This window comes from Alternaria burnsii (genome assembly GCF_013036055.1).
Source record: "Alternaria burnsii strain CBS107.38 chromosome Unknown 751, whole genome shotgun sequence".
Classification (NCBI taxonomy): domain Eukaryota; kingdom Fungi; phylum Ascomycota; class Dothideomycetes; order Pleosporales; family Pleosporaceae; genus Alternaria; species Alternaria burnsii.
In genome coordinates this window covers 255,936-282,303 of record NW_024066131.1, presented here as the reverse complement: position 1 = coordinate 282,303, position 26,368 = coordinate 255,936, and the positions used below count along the sequence as shown (strand labels likewise).

The following is a 26,368-nucleotide window of genomic DNA, read 5'->3' as shown; positions in this document are numbered from 1 at the left end:
CAAACCTCGTATATCGGAGGTCAGTCTCACGTTGAATACCTTGGTACGGACCTCTTAGTATGCATCTCGGGGTCTTGGGAGTTTGCATAGTGAACATAGGTAAGTTCCCGTCTTACGAGACACGCGTCCGAATTGCGCGTGCCTTGGCCAGCAAGATACCTGATGCTACCTTGGTCCCCTAAGCCCCATCTTTCGCAACCAGGCTTTGGTATCGCGTGCGCCGTTGTCGATGCAGTCGTTGTGAGTGGTTCGTCATCTGCGGGCTATCGATCGCCCTTGCTAATCTTTGCCAACCCGGCCCCCAAATCCTCACAACATGACCAGACCCTGACACGCATCCCCTTTACCGACAACGCCGTCACCTTCTCCGCCTCGAATGGAAACGGGGAGATATTCGACTGGGTTGCGCTAGATTTTCTATCAATGTCAAGCCGAAAGGGATTGTCCTGTGGCTTTTGTACGCAATTCGACATGCTTGAAGGATTAGACCATGGAGCCAGGCGAGCGAATGTCATGCCTGTCCCTCAGCCATGTGAAACTTAGCCACAGATGTGCACCTGCAGGGCAAAAGGGGTATATCCGAGCGTAGACAGATGATCATGATAGGCATCTGCGTACATCTTATAACGAATGCTTTTGACATCGCGTCTGTGATTATCGACCTTGTTTGGTACACAAACATGCCATATCAATATCAGTCGCTGCCCAATCTCCATGATTCAGAAGATGTATATATACGCTTGCTGGAACTCCATGAGGGACCTCCAAGCGGTCTTATTACTGGTCGATTGTACTCAACATTGCTATCGAAAGCTCCAAAATTCTTCGCCGTCTCGTACTGCTGGGGTCCGCCAACACAAAAAAGTACCATTCATCTTACAAATGTGGCTCCATTTTGTGACCTGGGAAACGACAATACTCTAGAAATACCCGCCACACTAATACCTTTGTTATACCGGATACGCGGCTGGCCGGTGAAAGCACGTACTTTGTGGATCGACAGCGTGTGTTTGAACCAGATGGATAATGACGAGAAGACCGCGAACGTACCAAAAATGCGACAAGTATATATGAAGGCCGCTGTCACTGTGAGCTGGCTGGGATTGGAAGTTGAGGGAACAGCAGCAGCATTTGAGTATGCTTCCAGACTGCACACCACATACATACATGAGATGGCGGATCAGGGGAAACATGTCTTGACAGCGGAAGAAGAAAAAGAGGAAGTTCCGCGCGTTCAGGTCAAGCTGGGCGATCCGGCTCTTGAGACCTTGCTGCGCCTTCTAGATCGACCCTACTTCGAGCGGGCTTGGGTCATACAAGAAGTCATTGTTTCCAACGAGGTGTGGTTCCTGTGTGGAAGCGCCATCATAACCTGGAGTTCGCTGTTGACTGCATATGTGTATCTGATGGCAACCAAGCCGTGGCTGTGGGAATTCTACCCTGGCCTTAGGCCACATATAGTTCTTCTCATGAAATTCAGCGAGCAAGAATGGACAAACGGTGCTGATGTCGATTGTTTTGGTACGCTACTGAGGCATCGCATGTGTTTGTCTGGTGATCCTAGGGACAAGGTGTATGCATTTTATGGTATGAGATGTAAGAAGGCACTAGAGGATCTGGGAATCGAGCCAAATTACGACACAGAAACCACGACGGAAGTAATGTACACTCGGTTGGCTGCCCGCGCACTTCACAAGGCACAGGTAGCAGTTCTTCATGTGCCGCGTCTTATCATCACTCCCCATGAAGAGAGCGACACAAATTTCACACGACTCACACTTCCATCCTGGGTACCGGATTGGCGTTGGACCGAAGCAACACCAATGTCTTTACTCTTAGCCGAAGTTGGTGAGACCAACACAGTGCTAAAATACCATGCCTCAGCGGACTCCATTTTCAAGCCCCAATTTGATCTCGAAACGTTCAATTCAACATCAACCCTCTCAAAGCACTTGAGTCAGTTGCCCAAGATGCTTAACTTGTGCGGAGTCACAGTAGCGAGAGTCACCCAGCTCACACCACGGCGCTGGATATCACGCAAAACTTCAATCCACCAGTCCTTACTCGAACAAGCACAATTATTACAATTTGACCAGTACCAAATCTATGAATGGGAGGTTTTCTTTCGTCCTAAAAACGCTGCACAAATCTATCCTGCGACAGGCGAGCTTGCGGCGCGAGCTCGGGACGAGACGATCATGGCTGGTACAACGCAATTTGCTCCAGAGATCAAACGCCGCGCTTGGGCAGCATTTGAGAAACGCCAAAACTTCTTACGTCTTCTTCATAAATCCCATATCCACGGCTTTCTAGTTTGTTACATTGTCGTAGTCTTGATTGAGCGGGTACTTCGGCGCTTTGGTTGGGCCAATCCGGAAGCACAGTCCAAGTGTATGGTAGGGCATATATGGAATCGCAAGGGTGCAACAGTGGTTAACTCTGAAGATCCTAAATTGACTTACTACGCGCTGGTGCCGAGTATATGTCAACTTGGAGACCATGTGGTGCTGGTCGAGGGTGTTACAACACCACTTATATTACGGAAGAAGGGTGAGGGGACGGATGCTACCTGGGAGTTTATTGGCGACGCTTATGTCCATGGCATTATGAAGGGGGAACTTTGGGAAAGGAGGAAGGGAGATCGCAAGGACATGTGGATTACCTGAATGAAAAGGGAGTGCGCGCGTACGGGACTGCAACAAGATGGTCGCCACATTCTAATTCACCTTCGAATTTGCACTCCAAGCAGCCATTTCTGCCTTGCAAATTTGCTCTCCGTGAATACTTATTTACACACCAGCTCGAATCGCCTGCTCAACATCCAAACTCTACCGGAACATCCAATATCACGTCCAAATGTCTCAACCAAAGATCACGGCCTTCGCCAACGAGATACTTGACAACATCTTCTCCCGCCTTATCGACAAGGACGACTGGCTTGCTTTATGCAAGACACATCGCAGCTTCAAAGCCTCGGGCCAGCGACTTCTATTTCGCGACATCCAGATACCTGCGCAACACAGCGCACATTCTACGGGGCGTTGCTCAATGCTACTAGGGGCGCTCACAGCCGCTTCGCATCTTTTAGGCTTCGTGGAGACTCTACAGATTGACTGTTGTCTGAAAGGAGACCTCGTACTCGAGCGAGACTCGATTCACGCTATCCTTACCAAAGTACAGACCATACAGCGCTTGACTATTTTCATCGTGGATCAGCCGCACGAAGATCTTGCGTACGATCTGCGCAATGAGATATCGAGCGGAATTATTCACATGTAATCTTGCTAATCCATAACATGCTTCGTATCAGAGACTAACCTTGCCTTCAGGTTGCAAAACCAAGCAAACGTCAAGCAAATCATCATCAACTGTCCCGCGCGCCACTCATTCGATGCTGAAATGCTCTTCACTCTCGAATCAGCCACAACGCTACACGTACGAGAGAACACCCCGCATTTGAAACGCCTAGGATTTCCCAGGAAGCCAGGCGGACAGATATGCAACATAGATCTTCAGAATTCGACACCCACCGACTACGCGCAGGAACTCGTTTACGTCCCCGATAGTGTTCGGACGTGCCTCGAAACTCAAGAAACTACAATTTTTGCGTTCAAAGGCCAACACGGTGGTTTCATCACTTTCTGATGGGTGCATCCGAGCTGTGTTGGGATGGGAGTAACGGATGCTCGTGGCATTAAAGATAGATATTCTGATGGAGCCGCTCTCATCTAAGGACAGTTTGAGTCTTAGTAGAACCCAGAGAAGCGACTGGCGGCCTGTAGTGCTGGAAGAGGCGGTGTACTTTTTGCATATAGGGGATCCACGCACGAAATGTGGCTGCAGAGGACTTTACCGAATAGTACAATGCAGATACTGTTAAACTTAAAACTAGAGTGTATTTTGACAGTATGAAATGGATGAGAATATTTCATCATACCCAATAGATGAGGATGCTTCGCCGCTACCATGGTTGAATAGAGACATTACCACTGCGAACGCTGTCGCCGTCGAACCAGCGCCAGCACATGAACTACCTGTCCAAGGTTCAACTCAACGTGACTGCAGTTGATTCATCGTAAGACGAGTGCGACCATAAGAAGACGGTGAAGATGCTTTGTAATTGATCTTCCAGAGTGGAGCTGCACTAGCCACATCACGTGATACGTGGCGGCGCTAAGACCGGCAACGTTAGCTCGGAACGTCCTTTGGGAGGCAGTCGCCGCCGTCGCATGAAGTTCAGCAAGGACTCTACACGTCCGCCTTCACCCACCACCCTTCACTTCCCCGCGCCTAACACATCCAGTCGCGACCATGGCGGACCAGTACGAGTACGATGACCCCATGGACGACGAGTACGAGGATGAGGAGAACCGCGTCTTGCCCGAAGACTGCTGGGCGGTCATCAGCTCCTTCTTCGACACAAAGGGTCTGGTCTCGCAGCAGCTCGACTCTTACGATGAATTTACGCGCAATACAATCCAGGATATTGTAAAAGAAAACGGCAGCGTCATCCTCGAGCAGAACACTCCTTACAACCCCGATGAGGAGGAGAATCCGATTATCAAGCGCCGCTATGAAATCAAATTCGGGCGCGTTTACCTTGCGCGACCAACACACACGGAAGGCGACGGTACCACGGTGCAACTGTATCCTCACGAGGCGCGTCTACGAAATCTTACCTACTCCGGTGCCATGTTGGCGGACATTGAAAACCGAATCATGGTCGCCCGTGAAGGGCGCGAGCCAGAGGAGGGCGACGACGAGGAAATGGAGGGAGGTTACACAGGCGGACCATCGCAGATTCGGTGGGAGCGTGAGGACATGCCCATGGATGATGGTGCGGCGGCGAGGGTGTTCATCGGAAAGCTGCCCGTCATGTTGCGGTCAGAGCTCTGCCACTTGCGCGCTCAGTCAGATGCAGACTTGTTCTCTCTAAACGAGTGTCCTTACGATCAGGGTGGATACTTCGTCATCAACGGTAGTGAAAAGGTGCTCATCGCCCAAGAGCGCAGTGCCGCGAACATTGTACAAGTCTTCAGAAAGAAGCAGGGTCCCATTCCATGGATAGCCGAAATTCGAAGTGCCGTCGAAAAGGGCACGCGGTTGATCTCGTCCTTCAACATCAAGTGGGCAGAGAACTCGCTCGCCGGTCCCGGCAAGCGTATCCCCGGTCCCTTCGCATACGCTACCCTCCCATACATCAAGGCCGATGTGCCCATGGCCATCGTCTTCCGCGCGCTTGGTATCGTTTCGGACGAGGAAATTCTGAGCCATATTGTTTACGACCGCACCGACACACAAATGCTGGAGCTGTTGAAGCCCAGTATCGAGGAGGGTTCAGTTGTTCAAGATCGGGAGACTGCTCTGGACTTCATCGCCAAGCGTGGTGCCAACTCTGGTACCAAGGACAGACGTCTCAAGTTTGCAAGAGACATTATGCAGCGAGAGTTCTTGCCGCACATCTCTCAGAAGGAGGGCCAGGACACACGCAAGGCCTACTTCTTCGGTTACATGATTCACCGCCTTTTGCAATGTGTGTTGGGTCGTCGCGACGAGGATGATCGTGATCACTTCGGTAAGAAGCGTCTGGATCTTGCAGGACCTTTGGTCGCCAACTTGTTCCGTATCCTCTTCCTGAAGCTCACCAAGGACGTGTACAAGTACCTCCAGCGATGTGTTGAGAACAACCAGGATTTCAACGTTCAGATGGCTGTCAAGGCCAGCATCATCACAAACGGCCTGAAATACTCCCTGGCAACAGGGAACTGGGGTGACCAGAAGAAAGCCGCTTCCGCGAAAGCCGGTGTCTCCCAGGTGTTGAACCGATACACTTACGCCTCCACACTGTCCCATTTGCGTCGAACGAATACCCCTGTTGGTCGAGATGGAAAGCTCGCCAAGCCGCGACAACTCCACAACTCTCATTGGGGTCTTGTCTGCCCTGCCGAGACTCCTGAAGGACAGGCTTGTGGTCTGGTTAAGAACCTGTCTTTGATGTGCTATGTTAGTGTCGGTAGTGACGCTTCTCCCATCATCGACTTCATGACACAACGAAACATGCAACTTCTAGAAGAGTATGATCAGAACCAGAACCCCGATGCCACCAAGGTCTTCGTCAACGGTGTCTGGGTTGGTGTCCATTCCAACGCTCAACAACTTGTCACAGTTGTGCAGGAGCTGCGACGAAACGGAACTCTATCCTATGAGATGAGTCTGATTCGTGACATTCGTGACCGAGAGTTCAAGATCTTTACAGATGCTGGCCGTGTCATGAGACCACTGTTCGTTGTTGAGAACGACATTCGGAAGCCAAACCGCAACCACCTAATCTTCACCAAGGAGATCAGTAACAAGCTCAAGCAGGAGCAACAAGAGACAAGCACACGACAGGGTTGGAGCCAGGATGAAGTCGAATCAGCTACCTACGGCTGGAGAGGTCTTATTCAAGATGGTGTTGTGGAGTACCTAGACGCTGAAGAGGAGGAGACTGCCATGATAACGTTCTCCCCTGAGGATCTGGAGGAGTGGCGAGAGATGAAATTGGGCTTGCCGGCGGCTGAGCGATCCACCGAGGGTGAGCACCGTCTCCGACGCCTCAAGCCACTACCAGACCCCCGCATCCATGCCTATACTCATTGCGAGATTCATCCGGCTATGATTCTCGGTATCTGTGCCAGTATCATTCCCTTCCCCGATCACAACCAATCGCCCCGTAACACTTACCAATCTGCTATGGGTAAGCAAGCCATGGGTGTTGCGCTCACTAACTTTGCGCTACGCATGGAAACCATGATGAACGTCCTGTACTACCCCCAGAAACCATTGGCAACTACTCGATCGATGGAGTATCTCAAGTTCCGTGAGCTACCCGCTGGTCAAAACGCCATTGTCGCCATTGCTACATACGGTGGTTATAACCAGGAAGATTCCGTCATTATGAACCAGAGCAGTATCGATCGTGGACTGTTCAGGAGTTTGTTCTACCGTGCATACACTGAACAGGAGAAGCGTATTGGTGTCAACGTTCTCGAGCAATTCGAGAAGCCTACCCGTGCCGACACCCTCCGTCTTAAGGGTGGAACATACGACAAGCTCGATGACGACGGTGTTGTTGCGCCTGGTGTGCGTGTCTCTGGTGATGATATTATCATTGGAAAGACAGCGCCCATCGCAACCGATGCACAGGAGCTTGGTCAGAAAACTACTCTCCACACCAAGCGCGATGTTTCAACGCCACTCCGAAGCACTGAGAACGGTATTGTCGATCAGGTACTCTTCACCACCAACACTGAAGGCCTCCGATTCGTCAAGGTTCGTACGCGAACGACCAAGGTCCCGCAGATTGGTGACAAGTTTGCTTCTCGTCACGGTCAAAAGGGAACCATTGGTATCACCTACCGCCAGGAAGATATGCCATTCTCCAGGGAGGGACTCACTCCGGATCTAATCATCAACCCCCACGCCATTCCATCTCGTATGACAATTGCCCATTTGATCGAGTGTCTGCTCTCCAAGGTCGGTGCCATTACAGGACAAGAGGGTGACGCCACGCCTTTCACCGACATCACCGTCGACCAAGTGTCCGGTCTGCTCGAGGATGCTGGATACCAAAAGCGTGGTTTCGAGATCATGTACAACGGCCACACGGGAAAGAAGATGCGAACACAAATCTTCTTGGGACCTACATACTACCAACGTCTAAGGCATATGGTCGACGACAAGATTCACGCTCGTGCTCGTGGTCCGCTGCAAATTCTTACTCGCCAGCCTGTCGAGGGTCGTGCTAGGGACGGTGGTCTGCGTTTCGGAGAGATGGAACGTGATTGTATGATTGCTCACGGTGCCGCCGCCTTCTTGAAGGAACGTCTCTTTACCGTTTCGGATGCGTACACGGTGCACGTGTGTGATGTCTGCGGTTTGATGAGTCCTATTGCGTAAGTTCTCTTTACTCCTTTATTTCCTCATGATGGCTTGCTGACCGTGCAATCCAGACAACTCAAGAAGGGTCTCTACGAATGCCGCCCTTGCCACAACAAGACGCGCATCTCTCAGATTCATATCCCCTACGCTGCCAAACTCCTCTTCCAGGAACTCCTCGCTATGAACATTGCTACCCGCATGTTTACCGATCGCTCCGGATTGAGCGTGCGTGACTAGTCGTCTCGCGCAGATAGGATAGTCCCCGCCTTCGCGGGTGGTACTCGAAATACAGCCTCAGGGAACAATCCCCTTGGTGGTAGTCAGTCAGCCTAGATGCCCACAGTTTGCTTTGCATGGTTATGGCGTTTTGTCCCTTTTCATCGTTTGTCTTTTTTCTGGGTGGGGACAGAATGAATGAAGAGAGGAAATAAAGGCTACCGCAGAGGTTGGCCAGGCGTTGAAACCTTTTTCCGCTACTTTATCTACGATTATAATTGGCCTGATTCGGCTTTTGAAAAATGTATATCACTGAAGACAAAGGGGTCACTGGTCCGTTTTGTATATCTACGTAGCTTGGAATGAGAGCTTTGAATAGCAGTACGATTACTTGTCACAGGACTGCATGTGAAATGTGACCAGACGACAGTATGGGTGACTAGATCAGCGTGTTTTAGTCCAAGTATTTCATTCGCGTCGTCACTTGGCGGAGTGTCGTAGAGCCTATAGCTTACTCGCTCCCTCTTGCGGTACCTTGACAACGACCTTGCCCCAACTATCACGTCCACCCAGCGCCTTGAGCGCGGCAGGCACACTCTCTAGTCCTACATATTCGGTATCGGTAAAAGCAGTACCCCTGTACTTTCCTTCCTTGACAAGCTGGAAGATGCCGTCCCATACCTTGTCCTGCATTTCCGGCTCATTTATCGCATAGGCACCCCAATGCAGGCCGACGACGCTAACGTTCTTGAGCAAGATGCGGTTGGTAGCCATCTTTTCAATGTCGCCTGCTGCAAACCCAATGACCAGCAGTCTGCCGTTCCAGGCCGTGCACTTCATGGACTGAGCGATCAGACCGACAGGGTCGTATACGATATCCACGCCACGGCCCTTTGGGGTGAGCTTCTTGACTTGCTCGGGCCAGTCCTTGTCGCGGTAGGAGACGGCGTAGTCTGCGCCAAAGGAACGCGCAACGTCGAGTTTGTGCGAGGTGCCGGCTGTGGCGACGACGGTCGCGCCGAAGGCTTTGGCGATTTGCACGGCGGCTAGACCGACGCCGCCGGCTGCTGCGTGGACGAGTACCCAGTCCCCTGTCAGAGAGAAGGGAGAATGTTAGTTTCCTGTCTGCGAAGAACGGGATAGAAGCGCTGGGGAGTGGAGTGAAGTGACGTACCCTTCTTGATACCTGCTCTGACCACCAAGCCAGCGTAGCTCGTCGGCGCTGTAACGAAGACACCCGCTGCATCCTCATAACTCCATCCTTCAGGGACGCCCTTGAGCCGCTCCTCTGTGCAGACAATGTGTGTTGCGTAGCCGCCTTGTGAAGCGCCAAAGACCCTGTCGCCCTCGTTGAACTTTGGTGTCTTGCCTCCTGCGAGTGCGGTTGGCGCTTTGAGGACGACGCCAGAGAACTCTGAACCAGCTACCCAGGGGAAGGCGGGTTGGTGTTGGTATTTGCCGCGGATCTGGAGGAGGTCGAAGAAATTGGTCGCCGAAGCGTGGATGGCGATTAGGTACTCGTCGGATTTGGGCGTAGGTGTGGGCAGGTCGAGGACTTTGAGGTCTTCTGGTCCCTGGGCTGGGTTAATGGGCGGTTTGTAGGCGGGTAGATGGGACATGTACCTTGACGTATTCTTTGATCTGTATGCCTTTCATGGTGGGCTTGGATGTAAGTTGCGATGTTAAGGTAGTAGGGTCGAACAGCAACCGCTCAGTCAGGAGCTCCAAAGTTAATTCGGGTATGCAACATGGCCGTTGTAGCTTGCATGACGGCGGACAACTACTCTCCCCGAAGATACCTCGGCATGCTTCCCCAGTCGCTCTTCCCCACCCGGGAGCTTGGCTCACGCACCTTAGTAAGCGAAGCTAGTGCCATATGCACGGGCACGCGCTAGCGATGGCAGGGTACAAGGCGCGGGTCCACCTGTGACGTTCTACTGCCTTCCAATCGTATCCAAAGCTAATGACAGCCTCGACGCCTCTCTCTCTCTCCCAGTCAACACGCCTCTGCCTCTACGACACGTATCTCTTCGCTGCCCGTAGTCATAGAACCGGCAGCTCTACTTCCCCAGGTGCCCGTACAACAAACTTTGCCCATCGCTACCATTGCTACCCCACGTTCGTAAACAGCCATCATGGCCGACGACGCCGCCACAACCACCGAGGACACGCAAATCACCTTCAATGTCAAGGCTGCAAACGACCAGAAGCACGTACTCACACTGGCCAACACCACCACAGTTGCCGACCTCAAGACCAAGCTCTCAACGCCCGAATACGCAGATGTTCCCGCCGAACGCCAGCGCCTGATATACTCCGGTCGCGTACTCAAAGACCCCGACACGCTCGCTAGCGTCAAGATTAAGGACGGCCACACAGTCCACCTTGTCAAGGGTGCCGCCAGCAACGCAAGACAGAACCCCGCCAACCAAGGCACATCAAGTACAGCCAGTGGGGGCAACACCCAGACGCCACAGGTGCCGACCAACATTGCTGCCGGAACAGGCAACAACCCGCTTGCTGGCCTGACAGGTGCGCGCTATGCTGGCTTCCACGGCCTACCAGGAATGGACACTTTCGGGCCAGATGGTGGCGTAAGTACAGTCCAGCTCGCTATTCAACAGGGTCATGCTAACATGTTCGTAGATGGGCGGACCCCCTACAAACCCCGAGGCTATGCTAGAACAGATGGAGAACCCCATGTTCTTATCGCAACTCAACGAAGCTATGAATAACCCAGCGGTGGTGGATATGATGCTGCAGAGTCCTATGGTGAGTGCAGACCCTTACTCTACCCTCCTTACTCTATCTTGCTTTGGTCTAACTTGAGTAGATTCGCGACAACCCGATGCTCCAGCAAGTCCTCCGAAACCCAGAGATGCGCCGCATGATGTTCAGCCCAGAGATGATGCGTATGCAACTGCAGATGCAGCGGAATATGGGCAATAGCGGCCCCAGTTTCCCAGCCCCAGGGGCTACAGACAACACAACACAACCAGGTTCAACCGCAACAGGTGAAGGCACGACCGCGACGCCAAACCAGCCCAACACAACTGGATCTACAGACCCCTTCACTGCATTTGGTGGAGCCGGAGCTGGAGGAGCTGGAGCAAATCCATTCGCCAGTCTGTTTGCGGGAGGTCAGAATCCTTTCGCTCCTCAGCAACAAGGCGCCAACACCGGTGCGGCACCAAACACACAAGATGCTTCAGGCACCTTTCCCAACTTATTCGGCGGAGCTGGTGCACAGGGCGGACAAGCGAACCCATTCGCCGAGGCAGCTCAAAGGATGATGCAAGACCCGGAAGCTATGCGTAACATGATGCAGATGATGGGCGGAGGTGCAGGAGGTGCAGGAGCAAACCCATTCGCTGCTTTCGGTCAAGGCGCAGGAGCTCCAGGTGACGCAGCACAACCGGGCGGCGCCAACCCCTTCGCCGCACTCTTTGGTCCCGGTGGTGGATTTGGAGGAGGCTTCGGTGCGCCCGCAGCACCAGTAGACAACCGACCACCTGAAGAAATCTACGAGACCCAACTTAGGCAGCTCAACGAAATGGGCTTCTACGAATTTGACCGGAATGTCGCTGCGCTGCGACGAAGTGGCGGCAACGTCCAAGGTGCCATTGAACATCTTCTCAACGGCGGATCATAGCGTGTTTTCCCCCGAATTTTCTTACTCCCTCCAACGCCCTTGTCGGTACCCGAACCAATTGTTTTGACGCAGAATGAAATAGAAGCGATTGCGCGTTATGAAGAGGGTGAGCGAATGCGTATGGCGGAGGAAGATGTTGGTTTCGGCCTTGATGGGATAGAGGATGCCTATGATAGTGAAGAGGATTGGAGTTTTGGGTGCGAGGATGATGAGACGCTTGTTGGGGACGAAACAATGTGATGACGAGATGGATGAGGGGTGGTAATTATTCGGTTAGGAAATGGACGCGCATGGATGCGTTTGTGCTAGATACCAGTAGGCAGCTCAAAAAATAATGCCCATTTATAGATGACTCTTTGGTCTGGCAATGCAAGTTGTGAGAGATGGGGAATGAGGAAGATAATGCTAAACTACCCCCTCCACTACCTTCTTCACATACCGCACAACCCTCACCTCAAAATCATTACATCGATCAACCCATCTCGCATCCTTTGGCAATCTCAACCCTCGCAATCCCCTACTCCATCGTTTCTCCACCACCTCACCATCCCAAACCAACGCCCACTTCTCCTTCCCATCTCCCTCTTCTTCTTCACAAAACCTCCACGTCTGCGCACATTGCACCACACACTCGAGCTGCTCCTCCTTGACTTTCCACGTCTCCAGCACAAGCTCCAACGTCTCGAGACCCGGGAGTGCTCGCTCGAGATGCGAGCCCCAGGACTGTGGGTCGAGACGGGGGTGCCGATTGCGCAGACGCTCAGAGGCACGGAGGCGCATGCTTGTGTTTGAAGGGCGGCCGTCTGGGTAGGAACCAAATGTTGGGTCGAGATGGAGGTGTCCAGTGGTCGAATTGTCATCCGTAGGCGCGTTGCCCCATGTCCACCAGTCGCTGTGCGTTAGCCGTAGTGTGATGTGTCGTATAGGTTGAGCGAGCGCTACCTTGAGAGTACGAGCGCATGGGTAGATGGGATCCTGGGGGATGATCATGGAAGTGCCGTCTAGAACATCGACAAGGCGGTTAAAATCTCTCTTCTTCTTCTTTGTCAAACTGCCGCCGCCCGCTACAGGTACCAAGATACTGTTATTACTGTTTGCATACTCCAGATCTTCGCATCGCTTTCTGTCCGATGGGCGTATAGCTCTTGACGGTACGATACAACGCCCCTGGGATCGTGAAGTCGCGTTCCAATACTCATTCAGGTAATTCCTCAAAGCCCCGTTCTCCAATCCGTGCTGCGGGAGCGTAATGTCCAAGCTGCGTATTTGCGCCAACTGCCAGGTTGACAAGTTGCGCTTTTGCCTCTGGACGGATAGCTCTCCTGTGATGTAAGGGTTGATGCGTAGAGGGGTGGCGTAAGTCTCCAGGTAGATTGCCTTGCATGTGTAAAGCAGGGGGATGGCGATGTTCGAAGCGTACAAATCAATGCCAGCACGGCTTTGAGAGTATCCAGAGACGCGGTCGAATCGCGCAAAGGGATTGGGGTTTTCGGGACGAGCGCGGTCCACGGGGTATGATGTCGTGTCTGTGAGGGCGTAGTTGTAAATCATGTCTCTGATTTCGCGGGGGAGAAGGGTGAATAATGGGCTGTTGCTCTGGTCTAGGACATCTGTGGACTCGATGGACCAAGCAAGCGGCTCGTGATTTGATTTTTTGAGCGGACATGTTGGATGGATAGATTCGGCCGTGCAGAGATGGGAAGCTTCCTCGGCCTTGAGTCTTTCAGCTTCGCGTGCGGCTTCTTGGGCGGCTCTCAGTCGTGCTTGCTCCTCTGCCTGAGTACAATCGGAGCAGTTTCCACATCCGCCTCCTGCCTGCATTCTGGTCCGTGCTATATGTCCTTGCGTATCGAGTAAGAAAACTTGAAAGAGAATCAAGATGTCTTGAGGAATCAAGGAGATGGTTGCGCGTTCATATAGCATTGTGAGATGGAATAGTAAGGCGAGCCGCATGGGTCCTGTTGCCTGAAGCTAAGCCTGTTTCATCTATGTACTTCCGACATAGAAGGTGCAGCCTGTTAATTTCTTTATTTAGTATTTCTCCTCTTCTATTTAATAGTAAATAATATTACGTTTATCTATTTTTAAATAATTATTAAATAGCTACTATTTTTTATTTACTAATTTACTATCTCTCTATATATAGAAGAAAAACCTACGTACTAGTATACTAACTATACTTTTTACTATAATAGAACTAACTATAACTAAAAAATACTAAAAATTTTAAAATAGATAATTTAATTTTTAAGCTTTTTTTATACTATATTTTTTTATTAATAAATTTTTACTTAGCTAGTAATACTATAATATACTACTACTATATATAATAGCTTTATTTTAGATAGTCTTAAATATATTAAAAGTTTAATATATATATCTTAGAGTTTTTTAAGTAATATAAAAATATATAAAAAGTATATTCTAAGTAAGTTACTATAGTATATAAGCTATAGCGCTATTACGTAAGCCTATTTCTCTATAGAGCAGGATTGCTAACTAAAGCGCGCTAGCTGTAAGTAGCTTAGCGGTATTCTATCCACGCTAATGTTAGACTCTCGACCCACAAACGTAGCTATAATATCACGCTAGCCCACTAACCCCACGTCTTTCTCCGTGTACTGTATTTTATGCCAGCAGCTGTCTGTAGCCGTAAGACCTCATACGACCAATTAGGGTTTGCCACATAGCATTTTTGAGCACTTGCAAGAGTTAATGAAATCATGTCAATCTTTCCTTCCCCTCTTTCTACATCAACCCACATCTAACATCTCTCCCTCTCTTTCTATCCTCAAAAAAGGTAGCATCATCTTAATTCATGATGTATTCCCCTCCATACATATTTTTCCATAGCCGGAAAGGCTACTGTTGGAAAGAGGGAACTAACCCTGTTTTACAAAAGCTTTCTACCCTCAACGATGCACCTGATGATCTCCTCCAATCTGTCGCTATTAACGTATCGCAACCTGACGCTCTTGCGACCTGGCTCGAGACAAACAACGCTGCTTTAATCTCTGACCTTACCGTTTTTGTCGACGCGACCGACGCCGCACCTAGTCCTCAGCGATGGTGCTTACTTTTCGACAAACTTCAACGAGAGGCAACCAAAATTCAAAATCTGAGTGTCTACTGGGATTCAGAGGGTCCAATACATATTGGGCTAGGGAAAAGCGTCATTTTTATACGCGGGCTGGCACAACTTAAGGTGGAGAGATCGTTGAAGATTGGTGGGTTTTATGCCATGCACTGGCCGAGATACTTGGAAGAGAAGATGGCTTTGAAGCCAGTGAATAAAGATATCTTTCCAGGAAGTCCATGGGTAGGCATGTTGAAGACGTATCAGAGAGGGACCGAGAGCCGGAATCCTTGGGTTAACACTGAAGATGGAAAGGGGGATGTCCCGAGACGCACGGACTTCGCTGATCTCCTCAAATCTTTACATTCTTGATTTCCCCGTTCTGGCGATTCTGCTATTTCGTTTTTCCATGTAAGGTGCGTCCCTAGGTAAAGAAATACACTGTGTCCCGAGACAAATCCACGGTTCGGACACTCGGAAATGCTTCTTCTTGGAATTGTCGAGATACAGCCGACACACAATAGTTCTCTAGCTACTGTTCGTTAAGTTAGCGAACCTCCGACACAGATTCCAGTGGTGTTGGCTAGGCTATTAGCTATCTCGTTATCGTTGCTAATTAACTCTCTAGCGGCTACTCCTTGTTCATTCATGGCGTTAACGGCTCCCTAACTGTTCGGAGTGTCAAGCAGCAAGTGCGATAAAGCAAGATAACATCTTGAGGGTTTGAGAGCTCTTCGGCGCGGCAGCGTGCATGCCGGGAGCTCCGTTGTGTGAAGCAGGAGAGGCTGCTGAGATTTGTCCCCCTCCGAAGTACCGAATTGCTTTGCATCTACACAACTTAACACCAGCAAGATTTTAAATAAACTTTTAAACACTAAAAAACTTCTAGGGCCTCGCAAAGCTCCTATAAAAAATTTAAAGCTAAAGATTAGCCTGTGTTGTAGTTGAATTGCATGTTAATTAAGGTTAGTAATTAGTATTTTCAAAGAAATCGCAAACTTTAAGTCTACTTAGCTCATTCCTATCTCTGTCGAAATCTATAAAATATAAGCAAGAGGTACTCTAGTGCATGCAAAACGTATTCTAGGCTTTAAAGATAAAAATTACACATAGTGTTACAGCGAAATTGCATTATAGAGCGCAAAAGTTAACATTTTTAGTACTTTAGAGGGACAAATCTTAAAAATAGAAAGACAAATTACGCTAGCTAGTTAGACATTAGCGCGGATAGTAAACTGCTAAGCTAGTTATAGCTTTTCTATATAACTCGCAGCTAGCGCGCTTTAGTTATTAATTCTACTCTATAAAGAAATAGGCTTATATAATAGAGCTATAACTTAGAATACTATAGTACTTTACTTAGAATATACTTTTTATATATCTTTATATAGCTTAATAAAATTTTAGATATATATATTTAATTTTTAATATATTTAAAGCTATTTAAAATAAAGCTATTATATATAGTAATAGTATATTATAGTATTATTAGCTAAGTAAAAATTTATTAATAAAAAGATATAGTATAGAAAAAGCTTTAAAGTTAAGTTCTTTATTCTAAAATTTTTAACGTCTTTTAGCTATAATTAGTTTTATTATAGTAGAGAGTATAATTAGTATACTAGCACGCAGGTTTTTCTTCTATATATAGAGGGATAGTAGTAGTAACGTTATTATTTATGCAAGGTCTGTAAACTCCTAGAACTTAATGTCCTTTATTTCACTATCCACGTTGGCGTAGATGCCTAAGTTTAGTAGTTGTGGTATTGACAGGTGATGATTAGTTAAAACTGCCTAGAATGCGGTGTCGTGCGTTTTTTTTTCCTGTACGTCATCGTCAAAGCCTACATCTAGCAGCAGGGTCGCTATCGCATGAGCGATTTTGAACGTTCTATCATCAGAGTTGTGCTTGGATAGCAGCTCTCCTCACTATCGATAGAACCGACTGTATTCTCTTCTCATCTCATTGAGTACAACCATAGGGTATGATGACGTGTTTGTGAGAGCGTAATTGTAGATTACGTCGCTGATCTCCTGGGGGATAAGCCTAAATAATGGGCTATTTCTCTGGTCCAGGACGACGAATGCGCGATAGAGGAGGCGCTCGGCTCTAGTAGTAGCCTCACTACCGCCTCGTAACGTTTGGTTTTAGTTCTCTTGGATGCGGTGGAGTGCTTTCTACCCTTCATGTCGACGTTGGCGCCTGGGTGTAGCAGCAGCATCTCTACCGCAATACGAATTCTCTCTGGAGACGCCTTCGATGTAATTTCGTACATTCCACTCGGTGCGCTGTCAGAGTTGGTTTTCCTGCGAACAAGCTTTCGCACTCTCGTGTTGTATCTGGAAAATCCAATCAACTCTTCGCAGACTATTGACCTGAATGTATCTTCGAACTCCTGAAGAAGGAAGTTTATCATGTGCAATTTACTTTTCTTGTTTCTTCCAGCGGCTTCAATTACTCCCTTTGTAACACTGAATTGATTCTTACGTTCCCGAAGAAGAAGGGTCATAATATCCTGCCCGTTTCCCTCGTTTCGTGCGGCGGCTTCAATGACTCCCTCTGTAACCATGAATTCCTCTCCACGATCCCGAAGAAGAAGACTCATGATCTCCCGTCCATTTTCCTTGTTTCCAGCGGCGGCTTCAATTACATTCGTTGAGAGTGGTGCCTCGAGACACCTCCGCCTCAGGAAACGATCTACTTCGCTCACGTCTGATAGACCCGCAAGTCTTACAAAGGATGCAACGTTCTGGAAAGTAAGGTTCTCTAAAAACTCCGGCATTGTGTGGAATGAAAGATGCGATGGCCCAAATAAGAACGAAGACGTGTCCTGAATCACCTTCTGGAGGCTTTTCGTATAGTCTGGTAACAGGCTATCTGTATCCTGAAGATCTGAGGATATTCCTAGTAGGGCGTAGACTTTATCTCGTTGGTCGCTCGCTTGGCTTTCGCCGAACTTCAGCAAAAGATTGTAAAGGTCTCTGTTCTCGGTCCACCATGTGTTCTCCCGCAGGCGACCAGGCATGATGTCCAAGACCGCTTGACAATGGCGGTCTGGCTTTATGCCCATGAGCAACGGAGCTAGAGCGAAGGTATGTGCCCGAATGGACTTGGTGCCGCACGAGATCCTTGCTTTCTTCGCGTTGGCAATCTCCTGCAAGATCCAGACTCTTCTGAACCATGGTCTACTTAGGAGCAGACCCAAGCCTTTGCGGAGCTCAAAATCTGAATTCCTAGGGACTGATAACCAGAATTCAGTCCACTGTGCCAGCTTCCAATGGCTGTGCCCATACGCATACAGTGAACTGAGTTCTTCCAGTCGCTGAAGAGAACCCATAAGGTCGTCAGTCTCTCTCGTCGCTTGGCCTAACCAGACAACTACCTCTTCCGCTTGCGAATAGATCTTACACATCTGTTGAACTTGATGTCCTCGCTCTCTTTCGTTGCTTTGATCGATGCAAACAGCGTCAATCCAGATTACCCTATCGATATGTTCTGAGCGAAGATGCTGAAGCGCTAAGTATAGGTTTTCAGTAACATTAAGGGATTTCCCGTTGACTTTCACAGTAGAAGTCTTGTCAGCGCCGCCCCAGGTATATGATAAAGCCTCATATGGAATGAGTTCGGTACCATCTAGGAAGGCCTGATACAGTATACACTCGATGATCCACCCTTTACCTCTTACTAAATGTAGGAGTCGAAGTGCCGGGCGGCCGAGATCGATCGGTTCGTAGACAAAGCTGTCCATCTGTGCCGTACACTGGACTGTTTTGTCATTAGCTAAAGAGAACACGGCTAAGAGGCTTGAGGTCAGCCTACCTGGCTCTAATGGTATAGTGTTGCAGAGGTCGGTGAGGATAGTAGGAAGAGGACGTACATTAAGTCCTCAACTGGTGAAGACAAGCATTGGTTGCATTTTTTTTTTGGAGATTGTGATATGAGCTGGATAGCGTAAGGTAGAGGTAATGTGTGGAGTAGAGCTGAAGGCACGGCGCATCTAGTGTGGCAGTGCAAGGCTGAATCTGCAGGCGTCGCAGCGAAGGCGCGCTAGTACAGATCTGGAACCTTATATGGAGTTTGCTTGGCCTATTCCCTTCGTGGATGCATTGCGCTGCAATACAGTGACCTCAACTTTGAGCTGTACAAGATTTAAAAAGTATCCCAAGCGCAGGTGAATCGGAGTCTTGATCTTCGCGGATAAGGATATTAATCAGCGCGCTCTTGCTACTTTGTTGGATGTCGCGCAGCAAGAGTAAGACACAATCATGCTGAGGATGTCTGTGGTACCGTGAGCTCGGCGTCTGCACACGATATGGTAGGAATTGTTGCGCGGATAGCCTCTGGGTTTCAGTCGAACTGCGACGATTTCGTTTATGGGGCTGAACATGTAGAGATTTCCGATCCGGAGTCAGAGGAGTTGCACAGAAGAGTTCAGGTACGAGGACGATATTCTTTCTAGGGAATTTAGGGCATCTGAGTAGCCTGGGAAGCGACTGCTTCATGGTGGTGTCCTGCGAGCGATGGATGTACTCTGTAATCAGCCAGTGTACCAGACCGCCCACTGCCAAATGGGTGGTGACAATCGATATGGCAGTGAGAAGACGATAATATGCCATTAAGCCACATGATTACTATACCCCATTGCTCCATCATCATGGCACTCAAGATTCTTGCATTATCTCAGCCTCAGGCTGAAACGCTGCCTCTGCGTCAATTCTGCCTTCAGCTCCTCCATGGCCTGGTCGAGATGGCGCCGCAAATAGGCTGACAGAACGAAGCGAACGCACATGATTGGCCGAGCGATGGTGTCAGGAGGGGTAGCTTGGAATGAAGGTTTCATAGAACAGAGGGTTTTCTGTCTTGAGCTTTAGGCCAAGACTTCTCGTGAGTTATTGAAGAAACGAAGTCGACTCAGGGTGAAATGGCAGTGCTTGTACGAATTAACCAAGATTATATACCATGACGTCTCCATACACAAAGTTACATGGAAAGAGCATTAGAATATTTCATCTTAATCCCCCGAGTGAACCCTCCAGCAACATATCAGGGTCGCTTCATGAGACTTCACTACATAATCCTGCGGCCTACGATGCGCTATCATATGAGTGGGGAGCGCCAGAACCCAAATTCTCCATAGGCGTTGGAAATGGGAGCATTCAAGTGACCAAAAACTGCTATGAAGCCCTTCTTAAATTGAGACACCGCGCTCGAAAACGGATATTGTGGATCGACGCCATTTGCATTGATCAGGAAGATGAAAAGGACAAGAGCCACCAGGTCGCCATGATGGCCGATATCTATTCAAAAGCCGACAGAGTCATTGTGTGGCTCGGAGAGAGTACGCCAGAGTCCGACTACGCGCTCACTTGGTGCCAGCATGTGTCCCGAATGTCTTTCAACTGGCCCGTAGCAAAGTTCAACTACAGGCCAAACCTATTGAGAGCAAAAGAGCGGCGTCGCGTCGCTACCTGGTTCAGAGAACGCGGCACAGCCTGTAAGTTGATACGCAAATCAGAATCTTTGAGAAGTACATTCTGACGTCCGTCAGATGCTCTTCGCTTTTGCCCACGGTGGTATCCTTATAAGTCAAGATCGATGCAGGACTTGTTGAATAGAGGCTGGTTTACCAGGACCTGGACGATTCAAGAAGTTGCCCTGGCCTCCGCTCCTCTCGTAATGTGCGGCCAAAAGACAATACTGTGGGGTAACTTGATGGGCGGCTTTGACATTGCCTTTGAACACGAAAACACCGACACAGTCCGTTCTGCACGGAACGCAGCGCAGTGCATCGAAATCCTCTGGCTGTGTCTTTTACAAAAGAGCTGGGACGACAGCGACGCTCGGTTCTACGACATGGCACTGACCTTGTTTTCGTCGAGCTCGAAGAAAGAAACGCTTCGAAGACTTCGCGTGCTCAAGGAGGTTTACGTGCGTACTTTGCTAGTACTCGTTGTTGGTATGGCGGTATACCGATTCGACAGGGGTCACTGGAGGCTGGAAAACAGTGACTGGGATGCATGGATACTTGTCATTCTCATATTCTCCCTCGGATTTATAATGGCATTCCTCAACCCACCCGAAGAATTTGCCGAAGGTAGGCAACAGCTGCTTCGAAAAGCTCTGATCAACAACATCAACCTTGTCCGCCTTCGTGGCGCGGCCGACTTGCGAGACAAGGTTTTTGCATTGTATGGCGCATTCCGAGCTCTCGGTATCGCCTTAGACGACCCAGAATATGAACACAGCACCGTTGCTGACGTCTTTTTTCGTTTTGTACGACGCATCATCGAGTGGCAGAACAATCTGGATATACTAATCGAGGCTTCGTTGCTCTCGTATCCAGGAACACCTACATGGGTGCCTGATTTGAGCAGAGAGTATCACAGATGGGAAGTGCAGCGTTTCAAGGCTGCCGGAAGTTCAGCGCCTAATTTCACATATCTGGTCGGGATACTGCGAACCGCAGGACTACTTGTGGATATGGTAACTAAAACCTGGGCGGTAGAGTCCAAATGGAAATACAGCTTCCTAACAAATGAGAAGAGATATGAGGGGGTCACTTCAGGTCCTGTACAGGCTGGTGATCTGATAGTATTGATATCTGGTCTGCGGGTGCCCATGGTACTCCGCGGAGTGGGTGAAGGCTACCAAGTCATTGGAATGGCCAAGGTGAAGGGAATCATGGATGGCGAAGCTTGGGATGATGAAGTACTCAAAACTATGTTTGACTTGGCGTAGGGTGCTTCCAAACCACGATAAACGCATAATTAGTTTGCTTTTCGGTCCGAAACCCGACCGCGAAGAGCCGTCACCGTCCAAGGCCATAAGGGGTGGTGACAATCGATATGGTAGTAAGAAGACAACAATGAGCCATCGGCGGCTTTTGGAGCCCGAACATTTCATGCCAGACTGACCAGCTCCCATCTTGGATTCGCCTTCCTCCAGTCCAAAATACTGACTCTTTGTACCAGCTCTACTCTCCTCTTGACTTCGCCCCATCCCGGCACGCTCTCAACCAACAAGAGATACAGTTCCTCAGAACAATCGTCGTTTGGCTCTTGGTATCTGTCATCATAAGAGCAGAATCTCGAAAGATAGACAAGGCTATGTGTCCTACCGATGCCAGGCCAGCGTGGGTCTAAATCTACCCCAGCGATCTCGATCTCGGTGCCAGGGACAAGGAGACGAAATGTAGGACAGTCATAGCAGTTGTTCTCATCTGGATGGACCAGCACTGTAGCCACGCTAGTGTAGGAACGGATGATATGTGATAAAGGAGGCATTTCTCGTCCAGGCGCAAGGGGTGGCATCGACACGTCAATGGGCTTCATAGTTCCTGGATGGCTAGGCAAGCCCCATTCGTGGAAACGTTTGTGATATCTCTTCGCCCTTCTCGAAAGTTTAGGCTCTGTACACGATACTGCTGTAATCGTGGGGGAAGAAGCATGAGGCGCTCCGTTGTGGTCTGGATGCTCAAGCTGTACTGCTCTTAGTCGCATCACACGACTGTGTTCGTCCTCCGTATAGTAGTGCCAGTGTACATCCCATACATAGCGTCCATTGTGCTTGCCTCGAGCAACATGGTATTGTCCATCTATGACTCCCATATTGGTTTTCTTCCTCTTACAATCCGCAAAATACAAGTCGTTACCATTAGTGCACCATCCTACCCAGCTCCAGCTAGGAAATCCCTCTCGGCGAAAGCTCATCTGGCCGCCGTAGTGATACCATAACAGGCCTTGTAAAAAGTGATATTGGGGAATACCCCATATAGCACAACCATGCTCTGCCTCTACTGATCTTAGAATCCCTGCAAAGGCGGATACCACATCGGCCTTGAGGGTCATCTCCCGCCGACTGTAGTTCTGGACTAGCTGCCAGAAGTTCCAGTCTCCAAGGGCAATATAGTGGGTCTCATACGCTGTGTGATGTAGGTAACTCAACATGTAGGGTTCCCCGAAACTTGCTCTCTCTTCTAGAAGTACGGTGTCGGGATTACTTTCCGGTATTTCCATGATCGTATCCTCGAACCACGTTGCGACACCACAATAATAGAAGACCTGAGTGTCAGTGAAAACCAGGAGTCTAGCAGAAAACAGCTTCTCTTGCAGACACCAGGCGCGCCTTTCCCATGGGCAACGTTCCATGGCAACACCAAATGTCAGTTTAGAACTCAGATAATGAGCTCCATTGTATTGAAATACCGCCTGGGGAGGTCCACGAGGAAGGCTGATACCAGGAAGACCAAAATCGGCATTCTCAGCAGTGGCCACTATGGTGAGAACAGCAGATCCATAGATTTTGTCCATTGCGTCCATGTGATGTTTGACTTGTTCAGAGTTGCTTTGGTCAATGCATATTGCGTCCACCCACAGGTTCGCAATCCCTAGAGCTGCAGCAACTTCCAGTGCATCCCTGAAGGTTTTAGGAACGTTCTTCTCGGTTTGTGCCAATGCGCCGGGTGTAGTAAGCCAAGCTTCGTTGTCTTTGGATAGCACAAGACGCTTCGCATTTCCCCAGACATAACTAAGAGCCGCGTAGTCGACCTTGCCACTTGTCTTTATGACGCAACGTTGCTGGACGTCAATGACTCGGAATTCTTGTAAAGATTCGTGCGTGTTTGGACAGCATCCATAACCGTCTGCTGAGTCTTCATGTCTCGACGTACATATCTTATGCCAGCTTGCGATTAGCGATAGATCGACCATGGCGTTGACAGGCCTGCCACAGAATATATGTGAGTCGAGTTTGTCTGATGAAGCATCGTGAACGCGTGAAACTGGAAGTATGAAGGTCTTGCGTTTAAAATCAAACCAGATGTCGTCGTCTACATACAGCATTGGCCTGTAATAAGTCTTGGATACCGAGTGGTCGGGAGCTTTTGTCATGCGCTGGTGACCAATTATGCAGGTCTCAACTACAATATTACGATGGATATCAGGTTTGATCCATGGGCTTGCTACCAGAACCTGGGCCAGGAACCGGCAGCAACGACATGTCGAAGAGCCTTGCATAAGCTCGTCAATGGTCCACGTCCAACGCTGACGGGCAGGCGGCTCGCACCATCGTAGGAGCATGTCAGCGCATTGCGCACACAGAAGCTGGTAGCGGAGGCTAACGATCAATGACGACTTGGACGCCGCGGTCAAAGAAAGATCAGGCTCCATGATGTAAGTTTAGCAGCGATAGAAATGGATCCATGATCGGGGAGCGCTGTCTTATCAGCTGTCCAAATCTTGGAAACCGGTGAACGGCTGCGGTTCTATAGCAGATGGCTGAGACTCGATACGACCGCATGGCTGTGAACGAATAAAGTGTGCAGGTGAGGTGCAAGAGAGAAGTGGGGCCAACACAACATGAGGCATCACAGCGGAGAAGGCGCGCTAGTACAGAGCTAGGACCATTTCGTCAACGGGTTCCTCGCTGTTCATCAGTTTCATGAGAAGACGCGACGACTTCACCAACTCCGCTTCGCTGCATCCGATTTTCTTTTGGTCCTCTCCGTCTTGTATCGCGCGTCATGACGAGCATTGACGATCTCTTCAAAAGCGCAAACGGCTCTGCAAAGCGCAAGTTCGAGAACCCAAACGAAGCCGACCCGACGCAATCCTACAAATCCGCAAAACTCGACGCAAATGGCGACGTCAAAGGCGCAGTCCAAGCCTCGGTAGCCGATGAAGACGACGAAGACGAAGCTGGCCCCTCATTACCACCCGATTTCGAAGAAGGACCTGGCGACGATGACGAAGGTCGGTTCTTTGGGGATGGCCTGGATGAGAATGCGCGGGATGCTATGGAATACATTGATGCGCAAGACGGCGACGATGCTATACGAGAGGAAAAGTACGACGTGCCGTGGGTGCGCAAGTTGGCGCTCAACTTTGAGAAGAAGGTCAACAAGAACGCATCGCTGCGCGCAAAGTACGAAGACGACCCAACAAAGTTCATGGAGTCGGAAGGCGACCTGGACGAGGGCATAAAGGCGCTCAGCATACTATCAGAGCATCCGGAGCTATACGAGGAGTTTGCGAAAAGCACCGCGGCGTCCAAGTTGGTGGAACTATTGGCGCATGAGAACACCGACATTGCAATCGCAGCAATTGAGATGATATCCGAGCTCACAGATGAAGACGTTGGAGGAGAGCAAGAACAGTGGGACGCACTCGTCACCGCATTCATGGACGCCGACCTACTCAGTCTACTCATATCCAACTTCTCCCGCTTCGACGAAAGCGATGAGGCCGACGCATCGGGTGTCTACAACTCCCTCAGTGTCATCGAGAACCTACTATCACAACCCACATACACCGACATAATAGGACGGGAAACTGCTCTACTAAAATGGCTATTAGACAGGGTACGAAAGTCTGAGAAACCAACCACCCAGAACAAACAATACGCCTCCGAAGTCCTCTCCATCCTCACCCAATCCTCGCGACCGAACCGGAACCACGTAGCCGACGCAAACGGCGTCGAAATCTTCCTCACAAACCTCGCGCCGTACCGAAGAGACGACCCAGAGAAGGACAGTAACGAGGAGGAGTACATGGAGAACCTGTTCAACTGCCTATCCTCTATAACAGAAGAACCCCTAGGAAAAGCCAAATTTCTAGAGGCAGAAGGTGTGGAACTCTGTCTCCTCTTTGTTCGAGACGGCAAGACGAGCAAGAGCCGTGCCTTGAAGGTATTAGACCACGCTTGCGGCTACGCAGAAGAAAGCACTGTACCACAAACAAACGGCACTTCAAAAGGCAAGGAACCAGTACAAGAAACCACACTCAACAGCGCCACAGCCGTCTGCACCAAACTCATCGACTCGCGCGGTCTCAAACCCCTCTTCAGCACATTCTCCAAAACAAACAACACGAAAAAATCTCACAACGATCCCCAACAAACCGAACACATCCTCGGTATCTTCGCCTCCCTCCTGCGCTCTCTACCCGGTAACTCAGACACCCGTTTCCGCCTACTCGCCAAATTCCTCGAAAAGGACTACGAAAAGATTACAAAACTAGCCTCCCTACGCAGAGACTACGTCACCCGTCTCTCCGCCTTTGACCAACGGTTAGCCGAGAAGCGAAAAGCGCTCAGGCCACGAAGTAAAGAGGACCTGGAGAGCTTCGAGCTAGAGAATATTCCTGAACGGCTGAGCGAGGGCTTGTATTGTCTGGAGAGGATCGATGCCGTGCTGGCTTGGTTGGTGGCCGAGGATGGCGGCGCGAAAGTGGCGATTGAGAAGGCGTTGGGGGAGCGGGATGAAGGGCTGGGCGATGTCAAGAGGACGTTGCAGGCGCAGCTTGATGGCGTTTTGGCTGTTGAGCCGGCTGAGAGGGACATGTTGGAGACGCTGGTGGGGTTCTTGTAAATAACGTATACATGGGGGCTTTACGCAACGGATTTCTGTATTGATTCGTGCAAGCGAACATGTATGAAATATGTATGCTGGTATTGATATATGACTTTTTTCCCACCCCTTTGGAAATAACAGCACTCGCCTATATGC

General features: G+C 49.7%; 10 protein-coding genes across 10 annotated transcripts; 7 read left to right on the top strand and 3 right to left on the bottom strand.

Annotated features, from left to right (window-relative positions):
• Positions 1–1,055: 1,055 nt before the first annotated feature.
• Positions 1,056–2,666, top strand: GT037_010893 (uncharacterized protein; the record flags this gene model as incomplete). Its single annotated transcript, XM_038935940.1, has 1 exon — positions 1,056–2,666. One exon carries the CDS (start codon positions 1,056–1,058, stop codon positions 2,664–2,666), a length of 1,611 nt encoding a protein of 536 aa, XP_038781494.1.
• Positions 2,667–2,856: 190 nt separating this feature from the next.
• Positions 2,857–3,645, top strand: GT037_010892 (uncharacterized protein; the record flags this gene model as incomplete). Its single annotated transcript, XM_038935939.1, has 2 exons — positions 2,857–3,275; positions 3,330–3,645. 2 exons carry the CDS (start codon positions 2,857–2,859, stop codon positions 3,643–3,645), a joined length of 735 nt encoding a protein of 244 aa, XP_038781493.1.
• Positions 3,646–4,311: 666 nt separating this feature from the next.
• GT037_010891 (DNA-directed RNA polymerase II subunit RPB2) lies at positions 4,312–8,157 on the top strand (the record flags this gene model as incomplete). The annotated part of the gene is made up of 2 exons (XM_038935938.1): positions 4,312–7,934; positions 7,992–8,157. 2 exons carry the CDS (start codon positions 4,312–4,314, stop codon positions 8,155–8,157), a joined length of 3,789 nt encoding a protein of 1,262 aa, XP_038781492.1.
• A 483-nt stretch (positions 8,158–8,640) lies between these two features.
• On the bottom strand, positions 8,641–9,792 carry GT037_010890 (nad-binding protein; the record flags this gene model as incomplete). The annotated part of the gene is made up of 3 exons (XM_038935937.1): positions 8,641–9,227; positions 9,311–9,710; positions 9,760–9,792. 3 exons carry the CDS (start codon positions 9,790–9,792, stop codon positions 8,641–8,643), a joined length of 1,020 nt encoding a protein of 339 aa, XP_038781491.1.
• A 479-nt stretch (positions 9,793–10,271) lies between these two features.
• Positions 10,272–11,788, top strand: GT037_010889 (uncharacterized protein; the record flags this gene model as incomplete). Its single annotated transcript, XM_038935936.1, has 3 exons — positions 10,272–10,730; positions 10,783–10,908; positions 10,970–11,788. 3 exons carry the CDS (start codon positions 10,272–10,274, stop codon positions 11,786–11,788), a joined length of 1,404 nt encoding a protein of 467 aa, XP_038781490.1.
• Positions 11,789–12,193: 405 nt separating this feature from the next.
• Positions 12,194–17,647, bottom strand: GT037_010888 (uncharacterized protein; the record flags this gene model as incomplete). The annotated part of the gene is made up of 2 exons (XM_038935935.1): positions 12,194–13,746; positions 17,353–17,647. 2 exons carry the CDS (start codon positions 17,645–17,647, stop codon positions 12,194–12,196), a joined length of 1,848 nt encoding a protein of 615 aa, XP_038781489.1.
• Positions 17,648–19,849: 2,202 nt separating this feature from the next.
• Positions 19,850–20,002, top strand: GT037_010887 (uncharacterized protein; the record flags this gene model as incomplete). The annotated part of the gene is made up of 1 exon (XM_038935934.1): positions 19,850–20,002. The coding sequence occupies one exon, from the start codon at positions 19,850–19,852 to the stop codon at positions 20,000–20,002; it is 153 nt and encodes a 50-aa protein (XP_038781488.1).
• A 146-nt stretch (positions 20,003–20,148) lies between these two features.
• Positions 20,149–21,603, top strand: GT037_010886 (uncharacterized protein; the record flags this gene model as incomplete). The annotated part of the gene is made up of 2 exons (XM_038935933.1): positions 20,149–20,359; positions 20,414–21,603. The coding sequence occupies 2 exons, from the start codon at positions 20,149–20,151 to the stop codon at positions 21,601–21,603; spliced, it is 1,401 nt and encodes a 466-aa protein (XP_038781487.1).
• Positions 21,604–21,764: 161 nt separating this feature from the next.
• On the bottom strand, positions 21,765–24,032 carry GT037_010885 (uncharacterized protein; the record flags this gene model as incomplete). Its single annotated transcript, XM_038935932.1, has 1 exon — positions 21,765–24,032. One exon carries the CDS (start codon positions 24,030–24,032, stop codon positions 21,765–21,767), a length of 2,268 nt encoding a protein of 755 aa, XP_038781486.1.
• A 353-nt stretch (positions 24,033–24,385) lies between these two features.
• GT037_010884 (uncharacterized protein) lies at positions 24,386–26,230 on the top strand (the record flags this gene model as incomplete). The annotated part of the gene is made up of 1 exon (XM_038935931.1): positions 24,386–26,230. One exon carries the CDS (start codon positions 24,386–24,388, stop codon positions 26,228–26,230), a length of 1,845 nt encoding a protein of 614 aa, XP_038781485.1.
• Between the last annotated feature and the right edge of the window lie 138 nt (positions 26,231–26,368).